Below are 18,693 nucleotides of genomic sequence, written 5' to 3'. Positions count from 1 at the left end.
CTTTTGCTACTGAGATGCTTGTTTACAATACACAAAATAATTTTTAAAAAATTCTATGTATACTTATAGATTAGAATATTAATTGCAAATTTGCAAGTTGGCAAGTATTGATCATCGTTATTATTTTCGTCTTAGGTATTTTTTATCTTGTGTGTACTACAAACTACCTGAATTAAGTAAGAACAGGATGGGAAGAGAAAAGTGCTATTGAGTTCGTTAGAAAGAAAAAGAAAATACGAGAGAGGAAGAGCAAAATAGGATCATCAGTTTTCGAAATACTTATTCTCTGGCTACCACGTCACTCTCGATCGTATCAACATGCAAAAATTAAGTTGGACAATGCAAAAATTTCTTTAAAATTGTGATTTTCCCAAACTACAAGCTCTAGCTCCATCTTTAGTCCCTCAACTTGTTGGAATTAACAAAATCACCTCGATGGAGAATAAAAGTTGTAGTTTAGATAAGTCCAACTTTGTGAGTGCTTGTAAATCATAGACATGAATCTCAAACATGTCTTATAACAAGTGCAATAAAACTTTAACAAAAAAAATAAAAATAATAAGTGCAATAAAAATCCTAATTACCATCCTGGATGTGTGGACAGTGGACATTAGTCAATACTCAATACACACTAACAACTGATGCTTAATTCCCCGCAATCAGTTTAACATGTCATGTCACTTAATTGGGTTTTGTAAGCAATTGTTATATAAGAAGTATATATATTGTGTTTGGATACGTGTCTAGGTTTCAACTTTCATGAGCACTTATTCTCGATCTTGACTTCAAATTTATTCTCGATCAAGGTGAATTTGTCATTCCAATTAGAGGGTCTCCTTCTTCAAAAACCTAGTTAAATTAATAATAAGTAGAGGCTCTAAAGACGGGCAGGGTTGTAGTTTAACATGTCATGTACACTTGGGTTTTTTTGTAAGGACTTGTTATTTACACTTTTGGGTTGTGCACAGTACACTTGGGTTGTAATTTTGGGAAAATATATAATTACGCACGCCACAATATGTTTACAAAAAAAAAATGCAAACAAAAATAATATAACGGTAATTGCAATTTGCTTTGCTTACGGGGACTTGAGGTAAATTCCAAAGATAAGAAAAAATGAAATTGACATGTATGGGGTTTTAATTGCAAACCCGAACTCTTTGCACGTCATTGTCAACATGTCATCATGTGTTATTATAAGAAAATCAGGGGAAGTTTCGCTTTTGATTTTATTAAAGTTAAAAATTTTAACAGAGTGGATCATATGGATGTTTAATCACTTGTTAATATCTAGGATATATGCATTATTGATTCATTACTTGAATAAAATAACGTTTGTCTTGTCGAGTTGAATTGAAATGGAGATCGGTCTGATCACTATATTCAGTGAGATGATGTCTCTTAGTTAGATATATAGTCGGTATATCGTTATATTAAAGAGAGAATAGACGAATATTTTAAATGGTAAACTACAAATTTACCATCATTGGTTATGAGCATACATAATATGTAAACTTAGTAAGAAATCTGTAGAAATCACTGATTTGATTATTTTATCAAACCATATAATAATTACCATGATTGTAGTATTTATATAATCAAGTTGAAAGTTTTCATAAAATCATAACACGTGAAGTCGCGATGATACCAAAATATAAGATCTTGACACGTGTTTGACTCTATGAAATTTGTTAATATATTAAAAGTTGTCAATTTACTTTAGTAGAAATTATGAATATGTTTTGATAAATGGAAAATCTATTATTAGCTAAATAAAAATGGGGACGAAACCTTAGTAAAGGAAAAATATTCAACAGCTAGCCATATTTCACCAAGACCACAGTTTACCATTTTAGGCAAATTTAGACAATGGTGTCTTAAATACACACAAAAATAATGAATAACTTCCAAACAATAACGTGAACTATTGGGATTATAGAGAGCCAAATCCTCTCTCAATCTTTGACTTAGGCGTCATCGGTCTAGTTCTCGTCTTAGTAAATTCAACAACACAAAAGTGACTGTATTCACGAAATGAATCAAAGTGGAACAATAATCCGTGGTTCATCCATATTAGTGATATCATGAATTCATATGTATTCGAGTTTCTACTGATCGCCTCTCGTTAAAAATTTATCTCAAACAAAAATTCACAAAAATGAAAAAGATGAAAGAAAAAAAAACCGTAAATCATTAATATACTAGAAAGTAGCACACGCGATGCGTGGGTTATGTATGCATTATTAATTTGAAATAAAAAATAAAATTTAATTTTAATTGTATTTGAAATGTACATGTAATTGTTACTATATGTATTGAAAATTATTTTTTTATAATATTACGGTTTAACTATAATATTTTAATATATGTTTGTTATATGATGCTTTATAAAAGAGTCATTTTGAGATAGAGGAAAACAGTTAAAGTAGGTAGTATTGTTGAAAATATTTAAACAATATGTTACTATAACAATATGTCTCTTTTTTAAGTTACCGCAAAATTAAATTAATTTGGTATTTTTGTTAAGTAATTAAGATAAATTATATTTATTTACACTTTTGTTTTTTGTTTTTGGAATAAATTGATCAGTAGTCTAAAAAAAAAATTGTAAGACCTTACTATATAATTACATTGATAGATAATTTAACGTTGTTCTATACATTTATTTTACTTTCATCATCTAAAAATAGTACTTAATAACAAATAATTTTAAAAGAAATATCTTCTCCTGTAATCCATTTTCAATAATATCAGATACTAAACATACTAAACATTATAATTGATGCAGCGTGCATCATACTTCCGCCTTGTGACACACTTACGTTGATGTTGTGTTGCGTGTGCTGTAAGGCTCGTTATACGTTTTGTTTTTGGATTTGTTTTCCTTTGGTTTAGGATAAACTCGAATCAAAATTCTTGAATTTAGGATTAGGATGTATCTTTTAGTTTGACCTTAAATAGAGTCACAAATCTCTGTATCATAATTATTGATTTGAAGTCTAATAAAAAAACCAAAAGAAAGGCAATATTAATTTCCAAAAGAGCTTGTGTCAAGCCCTGAGAGGAGGACTCTCGTTTTGTTCTTTTTCGTTCTGTTCCACCTTCGTCGACCCGTTCTTCCCCCTCACCTACGATGACGAACAAACACTCTGTTTTTGTCCAAACAAAACAGAGTCGTCGCCTTTTCACCCCTTTTAAGCTTCCGCCCCTACACCAATAATACTAAACATTATCTCTCCATCACTCTTGAATTAACTTGCCTCAACGTTTTATGTTTTGTGAATGATTTCATAAAATATAATATTTAACTTTATAAATTTTATACTATGGAGTATTGATGTACCATTTTTTCCAGTTTTTTTTATGACTCACTTTACCTCTGTATAATTAACTTTGATTTTGCTCGGTCCAAACGTTTTTAAGTGCCTTTGATATGCCTTCATCTTCATAGATAGTGATTCTCCACAATCCAGCCTGGCCAATATTGTTATATGAAATTAAATCCCTTTTCATCCAACAAAATGAAAATGTTGCCACAAATCATATTCCGACCTTATTTCCATTTATCATTGATTTTTTTTTTTAACATATTATCGCAAAGGCCTGATTCATAGCCAGCCCCTACTAAGCGAGATAACGTGACATAGTGGAATCAAACTCCGGTGGGATCAGTCACAGAGTTGGTGTTGTAACCACTTGACTAAAAAAACTTTCCATCATTGAAAATTTTAAAATTTATGTGGGACTGTATTAAATGGTTATATTAGACAATACTCCCTCTGTTCCTGATTATTCCTTATTTTTTTGTGCAACATTTGTTTTTCTCTAGAAAATGGATTAATAAAGAATGGATGGAGTAGATTTTAGAGAGAAAAATATATTATGACTATTATAATATACATATTATTTGATAGCTTTTAAACATAATATAAATTTGTGGTCTAAGGTTGTTTAGTCTACTTGTCCTCCGGAACTGGATTGGCTCCTTTCTTGATAAGATGTAAAAACAAACACATAAATCTAAAATAAAGACGTTTAACTAATCCTCAGGAAAGTTAAAATAATGGCTACATATATAAAAACCAAGAGTAAATTTTGATTAAAAAATAAATAAAGGAATTCAGATTAAAATTTGGTTAATCATTGTTTTTAATAATCTACCTTCTTGTATCTTGAGAAGACTTTAGCTGAGCCTTTTAATATCTATTGATTCTATTTCATGGCTTCTATATAATAGATTTCTGCTAGTTTCACTAAGCTATAAATCTACAAAAATAAAAAAATAATAAATAACATATCAAATTGTAATCTGATCGTTAACAAATTTGGTTAAGAAAATGGGAAACAAAATTATTTTACAAAATGTACCTTGTCAATGCATCTATATAACTATTCTACCAAAAATAAATGCGTCTACGTAACTATAAAAGTTGGAAAATACATGAAATACATCTTGATCATGGAGAGAAAGGGTATATATATTTTGGTTAATTATAAGGACCCCTTGCTAGACATTAAACCTTTGTTTGGATCATCTAGGATTGGAGAAGGGTACCATCATAATCAAGAAACATGACGATCTTGTTTCCTTTTGCAGCTAGCATTGGTGATATATGTTATAACAGGTCTAGAATTTGAGAGTAAATTTGAGTCTAAGTATTTAAGTAAATGTCTACCTATTTAAATGTTAGATAGATGTTACTCTTAGGTTCAAGAGAATTTATTAACAGTTACAAATTTGGTAATTATGGAATTTGGTGTCATAACTTTTGTAACATAAACTAGGATTTAACCTGCAGTACACCGCGGGACAATATTTTTAATTTTAAAAATTTAAAATTTAAATTGTATTTATTTGTTATTTTATTATTGTTTTATTGATTTAAAAAATATAAAATTTTACAGGTATTTGATATTCAAAGTATAGGATTTTTGTGGTGTTTTCAAGGTTTTAAACTGTGTAGTATATGTATAGTCTAGTAATACATTTATCTCCTGGTACACATCTAAAAGTGTTTTAAAAAAACAATTCCACTTAACTCCCTATATAAGATTAATGCCAACCCGTCTCACCAAAATCAAAATAAATTTTTGCGTAAAAAAAATAATCAAAATAAGTTTTTTTATCAAGTTTAATTATGTTAATTGTTTTACCAAATTAGCATACTTATATAGTTTATAATTTTTCCATGTCAATATATATAGTTTATAATAATTAATAGAAATTTTAAGTTTTTTGGTAATTCCTCAAAAAATAAAAAAAGAAACCAAATTATATGGGGGTTTTCAACATATTTAATGTGACATTTTATCATTGGATTTTCGGTTTAGGAAATTTATTAATGTTAATATAATTATGGATATTTTAAACTTTTATTATGGAAAATTTGTTGTATATCATTTAAATTTGAGAGATTTTAGCTTCCATAAAAATAGTTTTGGAGATTTAATGGGTTAAAACTTTAATGGATAGAGTTGTTTTTGGAAAAATCGGAATGTATAGATGTTGTTAAGATTTTATGGCAATAAATGTAACAAATGTTGGTCAATTTAAGAAAGTTTAGTATTTGAGTTTCTCTGCAATGTTATTTATCGAATTGTTTTAGGGGTTAATGTTGTAAAAAAAATTAAATAATTAAAACTTAAAGGGCATAAACCAAAATGTACTTCAAAAATGTTAATATAGATATTTGAAAACGGAAATCTTTTCATTAGAATAAATACATTTCAATGGATGGTTATTGAAATTATAACTCTCTTTAATGCATGGAGAAAGCAATTTGTAACCCACTACATGATATTAAATATAAAATTTTAATATATTTTCCATATAAGAAATAATCAAACTTAATGATTTAATTAATATTATTTTAAATATGTCACTTACAATTTTCTAATGAAATAAATATATATAAAATCAAGAAAGTCAACATATATGAAATATATTATATATATATATATATATGATTTGAACACGACAACAATTCTGAAGTGCGCTTGACAAGAACGATTTTCTGTTGATATGTGTATTGATATAAAAGGAAAAGCTATTGTTTTGTAATTTATCATAATTTAATAGGATTTTAGTGGAAGTGTGGAGCTGACTAACTTTATTGCCTACTCAATTAATGAAAGAAAATATTTTATGATTTAAAACGTGTAAAAATTAAGGTTTATAAAATTATTTATTATGTCGATAATCTGATTTTGTTTGACAAAAGAACTTAATATATAAAAGTGGATTTAAAAATATATGTCAATTGTACTAACATTAAGAAGAAAAATATGATTATTTGAAATTAGAAATGATATAAATTTGTTTTAAAATAATAAAATGAAAATAATCTGATTTTGTTTGACAAAAAAACTTAATATATAAAAGTGGATTTAAAAATATATGTCAATTGTACCAACATTAAGAAGAGAAATATAATTATTTAAAATTAGAAATGATATAAATTTGTTTTAAAAGAATAAAATGAAAATAAAGAATAACACATGTCACTAAAAAAGAATGTCAAATGTCGTATTGCAAACCAAAGTTAAAAAAAAACCTTCTCATGTTATATAACCAAAGTTAAAAAAAACCCTTTCTCATGTTATATAAGATCTCATTTCTTTTAAAACTGGCCTTCCTTTGAGCGGTCTACATATATGGAGATGCGTGTTACAGAACACAGACATTTATGCACAGTATATATAGTACTCATAAGTTAGATTAATTTTTTCATCTAACTTATTTTTCCGTGTATAAAAACTAGTTTACTTAATTATATTAATAATATGTTTGTACCACTTGTTATAATTATATTACCTGAATTCAGAATGGGGCCGGGAGAGACAAATATACTACCTCCTCATCTTATAACAAGTGCTACAAAAAATCCCAATTAATTAAGTGGCCATGAGATGTTATTAATAAACCGATGGTGTGGCAAATATGACGAGAGGAGCTTTCACTCGCTTCTCGTTTCTAAATCTTCTTTTCCTTATTATTCTTCGCTTTATCTTTCTTTGTGACGATGAAGCCATCTCTACTCGCTTCTCTGGATTGTTTATCTCTGAAGGACTAATACTAAAAGTCTTCCGTATTTCAAAACAAAAATCTTGTTCTTCGAATAAATATAGCCAAACAATATATATAAAAATCTCTTAAAATTAATTCTCAAGATCGCGTCACACTTAATTGGAAATAAATATCAATTCATAAATGAAACTAAATCAAATCATTTACATACCTAGGTCCCTCAATCATAATATCGAATCCAATTTCCATAAGTAAGGTTTTATATGTGGCTAAGCTTTACTACGTAATGGGCAAGAAATACCATATATCACTATGCATGCATGCATGCCATTTTCTTAACTCGTACATATGATCTCGAGCAAATTTAAACCTCAATTTTCACTTTTTGTTTTTTTTTTCTTTCTTATTTCATAAAAAGTACACAATCTCCACCGCCTTTGAATATTGAGGAAAATTAATAAATTGTAGGAAACAAAAGATGTGTCACGCAATAAAATTTCATGTTTTCTCTCTTCTCTTAAGTTGGACGTAGTAGTTTCGCTCTAGCTTGAGCGGTCTAGATATATGGGAGATGCGTGTTACAGAACACAACATTTATGCACATACTCATCATAAGTTAGACCGTCCATCAGCAACGGTCAACCTCTTATTTTGGGGTTTAGAAAAATAAAATGTTAATATTTTTATGTAATTACATTATTGAATTAAATTTTGGCTAAAGAAAAAAAGGTTAAACCACTCATATAGAGACAAGTGTATAAAAAAGGATTAATACAACTACGCATTATTAATTAACGTAGCTTCGTGTTGTTGTTTCTCGCTTCACCTCCAAATCCAATCGTCTATAAATATCTCTTATACAATCATATGATCTTGTACATCTTGGAATATCTCTTACACTCACTACCATAATTTTTAAATCACAAAAAGAAAGTAATTATAAGATGTCAAGCTCCTCTGGATGGAACGACAAGATGATTGAGAAGTACTTCGCAGCGGTAGGGAGGTTTGGCGATGCCAACAAGATAAAACTGATTGCACAATACATGAATGTTTCCGAAAGCGAAGTTCAAAGGGAAGCCCACAAGATCAACAATCCGGAGAAAAAGGGGAAGAAGAAGAATAAGGGCAAAGATAAGTAAGAAGAATAAGAAGAATCGTCGAATTTCCATGAATTACATGTACGTACAAGCTTATATATATTTATAGAATTATAGTGGGTTTTGATTATATAAAAGGATGTGTGTGATCGAATAAGGGTAAATAGTTTATTAAGTTAAATGAAATGTGTGTGTGATGAAGTTCTTGTAAATAGTTTATTAAGTTAAATGAAATGTGTGTGTGGTTATTATTATGATTTCTCGAAGTTTTTTTTTTTTTTTTTTTCTGAAGATAACAAATGTAAAACAAAAACTCTAATATGAAGAACAAGTTACAAAGTTACAACTTACAAGTACAAAAAATAGAGATTTTTACCAAAACCAAAAAGTACACAAAAGTTGGAGAAGGCTAGGGTTTCGGCCGAACCGATCTGCGTTACAAAGGCGAGGGCTTTCACTGTCAGTGGCGCTTATAATTCCTGTTCCACAATCGGCCGATGGATTTGGGCTAAAGACGACCACCTCGCTCCGCCGGTGATCTTCTATTTTCCCTAAGCTTCCGTAATTCCTAATCTAACCAATAGGAGTCCAAGTAAATCATTTAGATCTCAATTAAGACAGGAAAAAAAAACAAAAAAGACTCTACTTTTTTTTCTTATAACTTTGTGATTATAAAAAACGGATGTGTTTTACATACAAGACTTGGGTTTCGCTTCTCGCCTCTGTTTCTAGAGGGTTGAAAGTCGAAAGTACAACGTCAAAAAAGGAGTAGTTTTGAACAGGCTCCCTTTATATATAGGTACGGTGAGAGAGTGTGGGTGAGCGTTTCGGTGCACTATTAACAACTCACAAATTTCCTCTGCCTACTCACTTTTTCTTATCATATATGGATCACTACTTGATTTGCAAAAACCACGAGACTTTTTCTTGATTGCTTTAATTTGGGTTAAGACTTTTTATACTTGGACGTTGAGATTGTTATGAAACGTGGTGTTTTAGTTCCTGATCCCTTCATGACTCTGGATTGGGCACCTTAAGGCCTTTGCACATGTTAAGGCTAGCTGTGAATATATAAGCACTCGAGAACATCACATTGATTGTTTAATCACTGGTTAATATTTAGGATATGCATTATTGGTTCACATTGATTCATTACTTTAATAAAATAACGTTTATCTTGTTGAATTGAATTCTTATGGAGATCGATCTGATCACTATATTAGTAAAGGATATATTCAGTGAGATGGTGTCTCTTAGTTGTATTGTCCCTCTTTATAATTTTTACACGATTAATCACTATTATCGTTATATCATTTTCACAACGTAATAATGTGTTTTGCTTCCTATGCTCATGACATCATGTTCAATTTTTTTTGTGTGAATATATATTTTATAAAAGTCAAGAGACATAAATTATTCGTAGTGGTAACTTTGTTAGAGTAACAAAAAGAGAGAATAGAAGAAGAAGAAGTGTGAATGCATGTAAAACCCACGTATCATTACTAATTTATTACAAATAATAAAGACTTTTCCCCAAAACCCTTCTCTAGTTTCTACACTAATGATCCCGAATTTGTGGAAATGGTTAGACAGAGATCGATTCGGCCCACGACTGTTGGTTTCACGGCGAGAAGAGCCGCAAGTGTACGGCGGTCCGGTAAGTTTCATGAACAGCTAAACAAGAATTTTGTCGCTTTCTGAAGAGAAGTGAAATAGCGAAGTGTCTCAGTGTTTGTGCATATGTACTCAGTCTTCAGTACTTGTTTACAATACACAAAATAAAATAAAATAAATTTATGTATACTTATAGATTAGGCAAGTATTGATCAGCGTTATTCTTTTCGTCTTAGGTATTTTTATCTTTTTTTTTATAGGTATTTTTATCTTGTTTGTATAAAATTCTAGTGCACTACAAACCACCTGAATTAGGTCTTAAGTTCGTCTTTTGGAGAGACAGTCAGAAAGAAAAAGAAAATACGAGAGAGAAAGAGTAAAATAGGATCCAGTCTGAATATTATTTTTAATGCGTCATTTTTCTTTTCATATATATAACCATGCCATGACTACAAATTATTGTTTTACATGGATAGATTAATATTAAATTATCATAATCAATACAACCACCTCTTTAGCGGAAAAGAGAACTCTATATATAGTGCAAACAAAGAAAAAGTAGTTGTAGAATTTTTTTTTTTTTTTTTTATAGATGAGATATCAAACTCTGAAAATAAGTGACTTTTCTCTTAGACCAAGGATGTCGGAAAAAGAAATCGAGAGACTTTGTTAAGGGATCATATTTCACCAGACCTCGGGAATAGCGATGTGAGAGCAGGAGCTTTTTATTCTTGCATACCGCCACAGGTGTCGATGGCTCAACCATATCCTTCTGGCTCCATTTAAATAAATCACGACTCTCAACCCGAGAAGACGGACAAGAAAGCAAATCTATGGTGAAAATCTTCTCCCATGTGTCTTCGGATGGTTTTAACCTCCAAATCTCTTGAATCATCGTAACGTCTTCCCTTTTCGACATACATAAACTATTATCCAAAGTGCACATATCAATATGGTGAGGATCTGAACCAGCAATCGCCGGATTAATCTTAGACAGCAACCGAAATGTTTCGGTATGAATATCCAAAGCCACTACTTCGATTCTTGCATTATCTGGTTCCGTGAACCAATACACCGACCCGTTTGCATATGCTGGCTTTTGGTCATGATATATCCGATGACTTGGAGTGAAAGCCAAGTACCTCCAAGCATTTGCCCTAAAGTCAAAAACCTCGCACTTGGTAACTCCTTTGTTTGGACTCGAGGGATCATCATTGTATTTACCGGAATTGTACAACCACACTAATTTGTAATCAGTAGCCTTCACGAATGCTACTGATTGCACTTCTCTATTCCACTCACGGTCAGTGAGGTAATTAAACTTGTGGTTCAAAATCTGAAACCTAGCAGGAGGAAGTTGGCGGAACCACCTTGTAGCCGGATTAACAACATAGATAGAATGTGATTTTGGTGAATGTATGCAGAACAGACCATCGCAGCTTTCAGAAATTTGGTTCCGGTGGAGGAACCCTGGAGAGAAATTGATACGGGTAAAGGATAGTAGAGAAGCTGATTCCAAGCAGAATAATCTAAAACCAATGTCTGTGTCTGGACGAAGCCCTGGTCCTCGTAAGGGGTCTTCTTCGGTGACGATCATGACCTTGGGATGATCAATGCAGGCTTGCTTAGCGATCTTCAAGTGTCGCTCTTCAAAACTGCGAGACTCGATCGTCGATCTCCATTGTTTTGAGAGAGACTTGAGTCGGATTATGGCTTTGACGGGAAACCTTAAAAAGATTTCCTCTAGGACGTCGTTTGGTAAGGAAGATGGAGCCTTCACTCGCTTCTCGTTTCTTCTTCTTCGTTTCCTTATTCTTCTTCTTCTTCTCTTTCTTTGTGACGATGAAGCCATCTCCACTCGCTTCTCTGGAATGTTAATCTCTAGCTAATGGAATAATACTAAAAGTCTTTTCTTATGTCAAAACAAAAATCTTGTTCATCGAATATTAATATAGCCCAAGAGTATATAAAAATCTCTTATACTTAATTCTCAAGATTGCATCACACTTGGAAATCAATATCATAAATGGAACTAAATCAACCATTTATATATCTATATCCCTCAATCATAATCGAATCCACTTTTCCATAAGTAAGGTTTTTAATTTTTTATATTTGGCTTAGTTTTAGTAAGTAATGGGCAAGAAATACCATATTTCTATATTAAATTTATATGCATGCATGTATTCCATTTTTTTTTAACTCATATATATGATCTCGAGCAAATTTAAACCTCAAGATTCACTTTTTTTGAAAAAAATCTTATTTCATAAAAAGTACACAATCTCCACCGCTTTTGAAGATTGTGGAAAAATAACAAATTTTAGGAAACAAAAGATCAGACACGCAATAAAATTTGATATACTATATCTTTCTTTTAATTTGTAGTAGTTTCGTTCTACCTTTTTTTGTGTTATTTTTGTTTAAAATTTGGTTCCACCGCTTTGCATAGTTATTATATAGTGTCAAGATTAATTATGTATATTTGGCAAATATTTCTCCCAACAGTCACGGCTTTTGACGTACTGTACGTAGGGATAGACAAATGTGGTGTTGTTGAAAAAAATGATTAACGTAGATATATCTGAAATAGACCAGCGTTGTAATTGGTCCCACCACCGAGAGTAGTTTCGTTATGTTTGTGTCTACTTGTCATATGTTTTCCTAAGTTTGGTTAATTACATCATTGTCTTGGCTCGTGCATACCAAAAATCATTGTCTTGACTCATACCAAAAATTTGGTTCCACCGCTTTGCATAGTGATTAGTGTGAAGATTAATTATGTATGTTTGGCAAATATTTCTCCCAACAGCATTGGTTTTTGACGTCGGATCAGTAGCTTTTAAAACTAGATATTTCTCAAGTTCGATCTCAAAAAAAAACATTTTAATCTGGTGGCTTCTTTGTTTCGATAGATTTTATACTATCTATCTCTCGACTTCGTTTCTGAGAGGCAAGATGATGGTTAATACTTAATCGATGTCTCTTTGTCATGGAGTGGAACCTCTAATGTGGTGTTGTTGATAAAATGATTTACGTTAGATATATCTGAAACAGACCAGCGTTGTAAGTTGGTCGCACCCGAGGGTAGTTTCGTTTATGTTTGTGTCCACTTGTCAATATGTTAGTTGGCTTTCTTTTAGCTACCCGAAAAAAACCACAACTCTATGTTTCTAATTTCCTATAATATCGATTTTTTTTTTTTTTTTTGCATTTGTTCATAACTTCTTAAAGATAATATTTTATCAAATTAGAAGTCAAAGTTTTATCGGTAAAATTTTAATTTCAAAATATAAGTCAATAATAAATTTAATTATAAAATAAAAAGAAATTTATCTTATTATTTAAATTTGACTGAAAACGTACTTCAATTTTTTAGTATTAGTCTTAAAATTGTAAAAAGATCAAGGAAGGCTTTAAATATTAATGATCTGTTTAACTGTTTTTGAGCCAATTGGGTTTTTTATTCTTGGTTTAGGGAAAACATGTTTTATTAGTGAGGCAAAGCACCACACACACACGCGTTCTTCCACTTTGGTGATTTTGTAAAATTTGTCTATATTCACTTAAGGTATTTATTCCTAAAGCTGTTTTACAAATTTAATGAAAGCGACTATTTAATTTTTTTTTAATTCATTCACATACAAAAAAAACATCTCAACTCAAAGTTTTATTAATTAATAAGTACATAATTAGTTTTGTAATTAAGAAAGAATACGAATGATTCCTTCTTCAAAACTCATATGATTAATATATAATATAAATAAAGCAGCAACCGTGAAACAAAGAATCAAAAAGGCAAAACAAAAAGAGAGAAAGAAGAAGAAGTGAGACTTGTGTTCTTTTATTTTTCCTTACGGTGTTTTTATTATTAAGCTTCTGTCTTTGTCGTTTAGGTTCTTGCCTTTTTCCGATCAATCAGACCAATCCCTCCTCACTTTTAGCATCTTCTTCTTCTTCCTTCTTATTCCTCTTTCTTCTTTTCAATCGATTTCTCTTTGTTGTGATATCAAATAGAGAGAGATATGTATAATCAGTTGGCAATAGCTTCATCATCATCGTCTTCATCTTCTTCTTCCTCTTCGTACTACGAATCTTTGAAGATTTTGGAAGCTGATGTTCAACACGCTAATACTTTGTAAGTCCCTTTTCTGGGTTTCTCCTAAAGTTTAAGACTTTTTCTTTCTCTGCTTTTATTTGTTTGATTAGTTGAGAGAGTTATAAAAGTAAAGTTAGGTGAAATCTTTTGAAAAAAAAACCCTAAGCTCAGAGTTTTGTGTGTTGTTGTAATCTCTCTTCTCTATCAACATTTGGGTTATTTTAGGAAACTCCGATCACTTTTTTATAGTTTAGTTAAAGATTGTAGCTTTCACAAATTGGGATTTTCTGAAAATTTATTGTGTTAGTTTCCAGCAAATTTACAAGTTTTTTTTTTGTTTTGGGGATGAAGGTGCCTAAACTAGTTATTGCACATGTTGTGTTCGATGAATTGTGTCTGATGACAACTTTGAATTGTGTCTGATGACAAACTTTGAGCTTATTTATCTCTTCAGGGCAGAAGCTATTCCAATGGGGAAGAACAATGTGCGGCTTCAGATGAAACTGGTTCATAGTAACTTTGCTTCTTTATTACTCATCTTGCTTCGGTGGATTGATCTTTCTTCCTCCTGTCTTATTCCTCGCTACTTAAACCTCTTCCATGTTCTTGTCTACAAGGTTGGTTCTTTAAAACTCTTCTTTTGATCTCACAAATTGGCCTTCTTTTATTAGGGCTTTTGAATGTTCTGAGTATAACTATAAGCTTTTGAAAGTTTTTTCATTTTGTTGCCATCTTTTTGCTTGTATAGGTCCAGTCTGATGGACAACCTAAGCTTACCACGCATGGCAGGAAAGCTACTATTAGTGAGTTCTACGGTAAGCAAACCTGTAACCCATTGGTCACATATGTTATTATGTTTATATTTTTTGGTGGAGATGGCCGTTTCTTTTAAAAGGTTTCTCATTTTCAGTTACTTAAAATAGATCAATTTGAGACATTGGAGGCATATTGAATGGAATTGCTGTTGAATGTTTGTTTATATGAGTCTTTTTGTAGGGTTTCTTTTTGTGTCTTCATCTTTGGACCTAATAATCTCTTGTCTTTTGAAGGTGTGATACTACCATCACTTCAGCTATTGCACAGCAACTTAGATGAGTTGCAATCCGCAGACATTGGATTTGACCTTAAAAGACTTAGCAAGAAGATAACAAAAGAGGCTCGCAGTAGTCGATTCAGCAGTGCCGGGTTAGAGCGTGAAGAAGAATGCGGAATCTGTTTAGAAACTTGTACCAAAATGGTGTTGCCCAATTGCTGCCATTCTATGTGCATCAAATGCTACCGCAACTGGTACACACACACACTTTAGTTTAAATACCTTTTTAACCTGATGAAGGAGCTTTCATTTACTAAATCTTTATTGATCCTCAAATCTGCAGGAACTTGAAGTCTCAGTCCTGCCCGTTTTGTCGAGGCAGCATGAAGAGAGTGAACTCAGAGGACTTGTGGGTGCTTGCTAGTGATTACGACGTGGTGGATGCAAGGACGGTTTCAAGGGAAGATTTGTTCAGATTCTACCTCTACATCAATAGCCTTCCCAAGGATTATCCTGAAGCTCTCTTCTTGGTTTATTACGAGTACTCAAATCTGCTATAGAGTCTGGACAAACAAACGTTTTGTACAGATTTTTAGAAATTAAATGTATTGTATAGAGTGTAAAACTGTGTTAAGGCTTTTGGATGATTTGATGCAAATGCCAAAGCACTCAGCTTTTACATGCTTTATTATTGTGAATTGTGACAAGAAAAAAAGCTTGAATGCAGCAGAGAATAAAGAATAAAGATCCTTTTTTTGGGAAATCAACGAATAAAATATATATTTTCATCTTCTTCCTCTTAAACCAAACGACAGACAATCTTGAAGCAATAACGATTCACAATAACAAATGAAGAACCATCAATAAAACAGAACATAGTTTACAAATATATATGCTCGTCTCCAAAGACTGACTATTAGTAAAGAAAGTGTAGAGAAAATTGTATCAGAGTATTTGATGATATAAAGAGATAGATTTAGTAGGCAGAGTAACTTAAAAATGACATAGCTTAATAGATGCAGCAAGAGAGAGGCAAGAACATGAGGTTCTTTCTCAGTCGCCTCGTCTCCTCTTTCCATAGTCTGCATCTCTTGACCTGGACCTATGATCATCTTCTGCCATTCTTGATCTGCTTCGAGATTTCATACTAGATTGTCCTCTATCGAACTCATCAGAATCACGGTCTCTCTGCTGCTTATACTCACGGTGACTATCTTTCTCTTCACGATGACTCTTGTGTCTTCTATCACCACTGTTCTCAGACCACTCACGTTCCGAGGTGGCCCGTTCTTTATCTCGTGATGGCTTTTCTTCTTTCTCTTGGGTTTCATCTTCATACCCACCATATTCAGAACCACCCTCTTCACCACCACCTCCATTAGCCTCGCTCCACATAGCTGCTGCATGAACTCCATTCATCCCTGAGCTACCCATTGTTCCCATTCCCGTGCCAAAAAAAGCGGGATTGACGTGAGGAGCAATCCCAACCATTCCCATTGCATTAACACCAGGATAAGAATGAGGCATCCCAGGGTAAGCAAGACCTGAAAACCCTCCATAAGCACCACCCCGACCCATGAATGTTGGATCAAACCCACCAGCTCCCATCATACCCTGTGGATGCATCATACCACCAAATGCAGGACCAGCTAGTCCAGGTCCATACGGTCCAGCATTAGAACCACTAGTCATGTTGTTCACCCCTCTACCTCTCATTGCACCACCCCAGGGACCTCCACGGTTGCTCATTCCTTGGCCACCACGCGCAAATCCACCTCTCCCGTAATTTCTTCCACCATCTCCATTTTGCGTATTCATGTTGTTGTTGTTGTTGTTGTTGTTGTTACCTCTTCCCATTCCTTCATTCATAGGCCTTCTGTTTTGAATTTGGTTTTGTCCCTGGTTCCTCCCAGTGAAATTAGCTCCCATCTGCTTCAGTGTCTCAGGAGAAGCAAAGGCAACAACACATGCTTTACCGTTGAAAATATAACCATTCATTCCTTCTTTGCAAGCGGCTGCAGCAGCTGAATCATAAAACTCAACCTGACAATACCCTTTAGATTTGCCACTAACTCTCTCATCGAAAAACTTGATCTCTTTGACTCTTCCATACTGTGAAAGAATACTCTCAATCTCTGCATCCGTCGTCCACCAGTGTAACTCTCCAACAAAAAGCATGGTGTTTCCATTGTCCACAACAAATGACTGCGTAGGGCTTTTATTCACCATTACATTCGGAATCACACTCATCTGGCTAACAGGAATCTGCTGAGCACCTTGAGGAACAGCACCATAAGAGTTATGCACAGGCAGCTCAGGCACATTCACAGCGTTACCTGAAAATCCATGGTTGTTTAACACAATAGATGTTGATCCTTGTTGAACGATTTTGTTGTTGGATTGCATATCAATATTCAACCCTTTAGCTCCAAAAGAAGATGCTTGTGGATAAACATCAGACCTTGTGTCTGGTCCACTGATTATTCCATTATGTCCCCCATCATTTCGATACTTCCCTTCAACAGTACCTCCAGATACAATCCCCATTCTCGGTTCAGCAGCAACACTAGTAGTATTCTGAGCTTGAAGACTTGCATTACCTGTACCACCGACTTGAGCTGGGGGTGGTTGAGGCGGATTATGAGCTTGGTAGAAACTCTCACCAACATTAACATCGCTATACAGATCATCGTACTCATCATCGTCTCCCATAAGTTCTTCATCCGCTAGAGCAGGTATAGTTCCGCTTCCTTGATGTAATATCTTCTGGTTACCTCCGTAGTCAACGTTGTCTTCAGTCATTGGATTTAATACAAACTGGCCAGAAAATACAAGATGATTAACAAACTTAAACAATACATCCTTTCAACAGAAATTACAAATAAACATCATCCTACTAAATAACCTCCCTTGCTTGCTTTTTTTACATGAAGAAGAACTTACAAATAAATACATCCTTTCACATAAATTACAACTCTGCCAATTCAATTAGGCTGAGAGACTCTTTACAAGCAATTGATGAACATCAAAGTAGGCATGTGTCTGTGTACAATTAATTACCTCTAAGTCCGAATTAAAAGAAAAAAAAAAAAAAAAAAAAAAAAAAGGAACTTTAGCTTACAGATCTGAAATTTGGGATCTAGCTCAATTTAAACAAGGTTGTTACAAGATTTCATATATATAGAAGAGATCAAGTGTTACATACATGGATTGATTTACAATGAAGGGGATACACAAATTTTAACCCTTTCGGAAAATTTATAAATCTAATATAACAATTAGGGTTCTTACAAAAGGAAATAAACAGATCTAGGAAGAAAGTTACAGTTCAGCGAGATAGTATTTAGAAATCCTTCGAAATCGAATTGGCCTCGTGAAATCGAGGATCGAAAGGTAAAGATGAAGAAGAAGAAGAAGAAAAAAAAGCCTACGCTTGCTTACTTTTGACTCCTTTGTTGCTTCGTCTACGGAAGTTGAGATTGCGACGAGCTCCGGAACTGTAATATCCTCAAGAAACAGAGCTTAAACGAAAGAGATCGGAGGAGGAAGAGTCGCCCTTCGTGTTCTGTCTTTCTTATCCGATAGAAGAAGAAGAAGATGAAACAAATGAAAAGAAGAAGACCTTCACCGTGAATGTTAACAGTATGTCGTAACAAACTTTTTAATTTACATGTGTTTTTTTTTTAGGTTGGTTAATAAATGTGTAATGATTCTATTAATGATGTTATATGTTTCAAAAATACTTAGAATTAAAAATACAAAAGAAATGATTTTCATGTCAAATTTTAGATAATTTTCCATAAAGAAAATGATTTGTTTG

At 32.6% G+C, this 18,693-nt stretch overlaps 3 protein-coding genes across 3 annotated transcripts; 1 reads left to right on the top strand and 2 right to left on the bottom strand.

Moving 5' to 3' along the window:
* Positions 1 to 10,327: 10,327 nt before the first annotated feature.
* On the bottom strand, positions 10,328 to 11,614 carry LOC104772129 (putative F-box/kelch-repeat protein At1g13200). Its single transcript, XM_010496777.3, has one exon. The coding sequence runs from the start codon at positions 11,591 to 11,593 to the stop codon at positions 10,328 to 10,330; it is 1,266 nt and encodes a 421-aa protein (XP_010495079.3). The 5' UTR covers positions 11,594 to 11,614.
* A 1,829-nt stretch (positions 11,615 to 13,443) lies between these two features.
* Positions 13,444 to 15,636, top strand: LOC104772120 (E3 ubiquitin-protein ligase AIRP2). Its single transcript, XM_010496771.3, has 5 exons — positions 13,444 to 13,879; positions 14,295 to 14,457; positions 14,589 to 14,655; positions 14,890 to 15,127; positions 15,217 to 15,636. Exons 1-5 carry the CDS (start codon positions 13,767 to 13,769, stop codon positions 15,431 to 15,433), a joined length of 798 nt encoding a protein of 265 aa, XP_010495073.1. The 5' UTR covers positions 13,444 to 13,766; the 3' UTR covers positions 15,434 to 15,636.
* A 73-nt stretch (positions 15,637 to 15,709) lies between these two features.
* LOC104772110 (uncharacterized) lies at positions 15,710 to 18,570 on the bottom strand. The gene is made up of 2 exons (XM_010496761.3): positions 18,315 to 18,570; positions 15,710 to 17,690 (listed from the first exon to the last, which is right to left on the bottom strand). The coding sequence occupies exon 2, from the start codon at positions 17,673 to 17,675 to the stop codon at positions 15,927 to 15,929; it is 1,749 nt and encodes a 582-aa protein (XP_010495063.1). The 5' UTR covers positions 17,676 to 17,690; positions 18,315 to 18,570; the 3' UTR covers positions 15,710 to 15,926.
* Between the last annotated feature and the right edge of the window lie 123 nt (positions 18,571 to 18,693).

The sequence above is a fragment of the Camelina sativa genome, chromosome 3 (genome assembly GCF_030686135.1).
Source record: "Camelina sativa cultivar CO46 ecotype springtype chromosome 3, ASM3068613v1".
NCBI lineage: Eukaryota > Viridiplantae > Streptophyta > Magnoliopsida > Brassicales > Brassicaceae > Camelina > Camelina sativa.
The sequence above is the reverse complement of the archived record's forward strand: the minus strand, read 5'-3'. Positions and strand labels throughout refer to the sequence as shown.

What these genes read in the sequence shown, in the direction of transcription:
- LOC104772110 (XM_010496761.3), bottom strand. Translation starts at nt 17,675, where the DNA reads ATGACTGAAGACAACGTTGACTACGGAGGTAACCAGAAGATATTACAT.
- LOC104772120 (XM_010496771.3), top strand. Translation starts at nt 13,767, where the DNA reads ATGTATAATCAGTTGGCAATAGCTTCATCATCATCGTCTTCATCTTCT. An exon ending in TCCATGTTCTTGTCTACAAG is followed by an intron (nt 14,458 to 14,588) that starts GTTGGTTCTTTA and finishes TTGCTTGTATAG; the next exon opens with GTCCAGTCTGATGGACAACC. An exon ending in ATCAAATGCTACCGCAACTG is followed by an intron (nt 15,128 to 15,216) that starts GTACACACACAC and finishes TCAAATCTGCAG; the next exon opens with GAACTTGAAGTCTCAGTCCT.
- LOC104772129 (XM_010496777.3), bottom strand. Translation starts at nt 11,593, where the DNA reads ATGGCTTCATCGTCACAAAGAAAGAGAAGAAGAAGAAGAATAAGGAAA.